Raw genomic sequence first — 3,961 nt, 5'->3', positions numbered from 1 at the left:
CAACTCCTGGGCTCAAGCGAGTCTCCTGCCTTAGCCTCCCAAGTAGCTGGGACCACAGGCGCCCGCCACAACGCCCGGCTATTTTTTGGCTGCGGCCATCATTGTTGTTTGGCGGGTCCGGGCTGGATTCGAACCTGCCACCTTAGGTGTATGTGGCTGGCACCTTAACCGGTTGAGCTACAGGCGCCGAGCCTAAGGGTTTTTATTTTTATTTAATTTTTCTTATACATGTGTATATATTTTTTAAAAATAAACCTTTAAGGTTTTTATTTACCTATACATGTGTATATTTTTTACACTTACATACTTATTTTCTTACTTACACATGTGTATATTTTTTACACTTACACACTTTACTTATTTTCTTACTTATACATGTGTATATTAGGTTTTTTTAATTTAGTTTTAAATAAACCTTTTATTTAATGTTTCCACTTTTACCTTTACAGAATTAAAAAGGTTAAATTTAATGACAATAATATTTAACATAAGGATGTATTTTTTTTTCCCATTCAGTGTCTCCATACCTCAGTCTCTTCACGGACTCTAGCAAGTATTTTTTTTTTAAAATAAATATTTATGGCTCGGTGCCTGTGGCTCAAGTGGCTAAGGCGCCAGCCACATACACCTAAGGTAGAGGGTTCGAATCTAGCCCGGACCCGCCAAACAACAATGATGGCTGCAACCAAAAAATAGCCAGTCGTTGTGGCGGGCGCCTGTGGTTCCAGCTACTTGGGAGGCTAAGGCAGGAGACTCGCTTGAGCCCAGGAGTTGGAGGTTGCTGTGAGCTCTGATGCCATGGCACTCTACCCAATGGGACAGCTTGAGGCTCTGTCTCAAAAAAATTAAATAATTAATTAATTAAATATTTATTTTTCAAATAAACCTTTTATTTAAGGCTTTATTTACTTATACATGTGTATATTTTTAAATAATAAGTAAATAATAAGTAATAAGTAAATAAGTAAATAATAATTTAAATAATAAGTAAATTAACCTATTTACTTATACATGTATATATTTACTTATACATGTGTATATTTTTTAAATAAAAAGTAAATAATAATAAGTAAATAAGCTTATTTACTTATACATGTGTATATTTTTTAAATAAATAAATATTATTAACTGAGACTCCATATCTCAGTCTCTTCATGGGCTCTAGCAAGTATTTTTTTATTAATTTTTAGTACTTATACATGCGTATATTAGGTTTTCACTTTTGCCTTTACAGAATTAAAAAGGTTAAATTTAATGACAATAACAATATTTAACATACGGACGTATATTTTTTTTCCACTCAATGTCTCCATACCTCAGTCTCTTCATGGGCTCTAGCAAGAGTTTAAGGCATTTGAAAGGTTTAGGGAGGCTCGGTGCCTGTGGCTCAAGTGGCTAAGGTGCCAGCCACATACACCTAAGGTGGTGGGTTCAAATCCAGCCTGGCCCTGCCAAAAACAACAATGATGGCAGCAACCAAAAAACAGCCAGGTGTTGTGGCAGGCACCTGTGGTCCCAGTTACTTGGGAGGCTGAGGCAGAAGACTTGCTTGAGCCAGGAATTGGAGGTTGCTGTGAGCTATGATGTCACATCACGGCACCCTACCCAGGGGGATAGCTTGAGGCTCTGTCTCAAAAAAAAAGAAAGGTTTAGGGAAAGAAATAAAGCGCTCAACATAATCAAAAACAGAGGCCTTGGGGGTGAAGAGACAAAGACAGCCCCATTAAAGGAGGAAAGGGCAGACAGCACACTGCTCTTGAGGAGGGAGAGCAACTTAGTTGATGGCACCTGGTACCTAGCCAGACCTGGGGAGGAGTGTGCTATAAGGACACAGAGGGGCATAGGATCCCCAAGCCCAGGATTTCAAACTCTTCCAAGCAAGCAACCACGAATACCAGCCTCTCACCCTGTCCATGGCAGACCTCCAGCTAAAGCCACCTCTTCTCTCACCTCCTAAATTCTCTCTCATATCTACTACACCCTTCCCAGTCAAAATTTAAAATTAAGGGCATAAGTTAGCCAGGTGTGGTGGCTTGTGCCTATAGTCCCAATTACTCAGGAGATTGAGACAAGAGGATTGCTGAAGCCCAGGAACTCCAGGCTGCTATGAGCTGTGACTATGCCACACAGGTGAGAGAGTTTCTGTCTCTAAAAACAAACAAAGATCAAAAATCCCCCTATAAATCTAATTATGTCTCTTCTTGCTTCCAATCCTTTGTGGTTCCCCTCTTGCTCTTGGGATAATGACCCTAACCCTCCTAGAGTGTGGCCTCTAAGGCCTTGCAGACTAGTTAAAAACACCTTACAGATCCTACCCTAGAGCTTTGCTGTTGATTCTAACTTTGATACTGTGGCCCTGAATAAATTCTGCTGGGGTCTTCACCAAGGGAACCAAGTCAGAAAGCAAGGTTTCCTCTCAGTTCCTAGAAAGTGGCCTGGGATTCTGCCTTGCACTAGTATACTCCAGTCTGCTATCACCACCACCTACCATTCATTCGCTAAAGATCCAGCCACTTACGGTAGATGCATATCTGTCAGCAAAATCTTCACAATCATCTTGAGTTTCTCAGCAAAGTCAGCCTGGGTAGAAATTCCGGGTGCTGCCATGCTGAATGTGATCAATAACACAGCCCCTAGGATGGTGAGTTGCTCCAGCTGCAGCTGGAGCTCTTGGAAGCGGGACTGGTCCATCAAAACTGTCTGTAATAAATACAAGGTAAGTCATGGCTGAACTGAAGGTTTGCACTGGCCAGCAGGGGGCAGTGGGATCACAGTTTCCCTCATGATGTTCTAGAGGTGTTTGGGAGCTATGAGGGAGTCATGTGTGGAAGGAGCATGCTTCCATCTCAGAGCCCTTTCTCTCTGCGAAAGGGTGTGATATAAAGCACTCACTGAGACAGACCTGGGGATAAATCCAGGCTCTGCACTTAACAGTACTATGACATCATGCAAGCTTTTCAGAATGGGATTCTCAATTTGCAGGGCTGTTTTAAAGATGAAAAAGACCCTGTATATAGGCTGGGGCGCCTGTAGCTCAAGTGGCTAAGGCACCAGCTACATACACCAGAGCTGGCAGGTACGAATCCATCTGGGGCCCGCCAAACAACAATGATAACTACAACCAAAAAATGGCCGGGTGTTGTGGCGGGCGCCTATAGTCCCAGCTACTTGGGAGGCTTAGGCAAGAGAATCGCTTAAGCCCAAGAGTTGGAGGTTGCTGTAAGCTGTGACGCTACAGCACTCTACACAGGGCGACAGCCTGAGGCTCTGTCTCAAAAAAAATAAAAAGAAAGAGAGAACCTGTATATAAAATGGCTGTCAGAGCCAGCACTAAATAAATAAAGGTTATATCGTCAGAAGGGAAGGAAGTGGCTTATGTCTGTAATCCCAGCATTCTGGGAGACTGAGGTATGTGGATTGCTTGAGCTCATGAGTTCAAGACTAGCCTGAGCAAAAGCAAAATCCTGTCTCTACTAAAAATAGAAAAACTGAGGCAAGAGGATAGCTTGAGCCCAAGAGTTGGAGTTTGTTGTGAGCTATGATGCCATGATACTCTATCCAGGGTGATAGCTTAAGACTCTGTCTCAAAAAAAATAAAAGGAAAAAGTAATGAAGTACAGAGCTAGAGTGACCAGTTCCTTCAGGACTGTCCCAGTTTTAAAACAGAAATCCATGCAAGGTGCTGCAGCTCATTCCTAAAATCCCAGCTTTTTAAGAGGCAGAAGCAGGAGAACTGCTTAAGGTCAAGAATTCGAGCTGACTCTAGGCAACATATTATGACCCTCATCTCTAAAACCAAACCAACAAACAAAAAATTAGCCTGGCATGGTGGTGTACACCTGTAGTTGCAGCTACTTGGGAGGCTGAGGCAGGAGAATCGCTTTAGCCTAGGAGTTTGAGGTTATCACTGTATTGCAGCCCGGGTGGTGACAGAGTGAAATCTTTTTTTTTTTTTTTTTTT

The 3,961-nt window shown here is 42.3% G+C and overlaps 1 protein-coding gene across 1 annotated transcript in view; it reads right to left on the bottom strand.

Moving 5' to 3' along the window:
* Positions 1–3,961, bottom strand: part of TCP11L1 (t-complex 11 like 1) — a 49,651-nt gene that overhangs the window by 11,984 nt on the left and 33,706 nt on the right. The window contains exon 8 of the mRNA XM_023508656.1: positions 2,519–2,700. Within this exon, the coding sequence (XP_023364424.1) occupies positions 2,519–2,700 (182 nt within the window). The remainder of the gene's footprint in view (positions 1–2,518; positions 2,701–3,961) is intronic.

Source organism: Otolemur garnettii, unplaced genomic scaffold (assembly GCF_000181295.1).
Source record: "Otolemur garnettii isolate 467f Iridium unplaced genomic scaffold, OtoGar3 scaffold00001, whole genome shotgun sequence".
NCBI lineage: Eukaryota > Metazoa > Chordata > Mammalia > Primates > Galagidae > Otolemur > Otolemur garnettii.
Note: the sequence above shows the minus strand (reverse complement) of the source record. Positions and strands in the feature narration are given on the sequence as shown.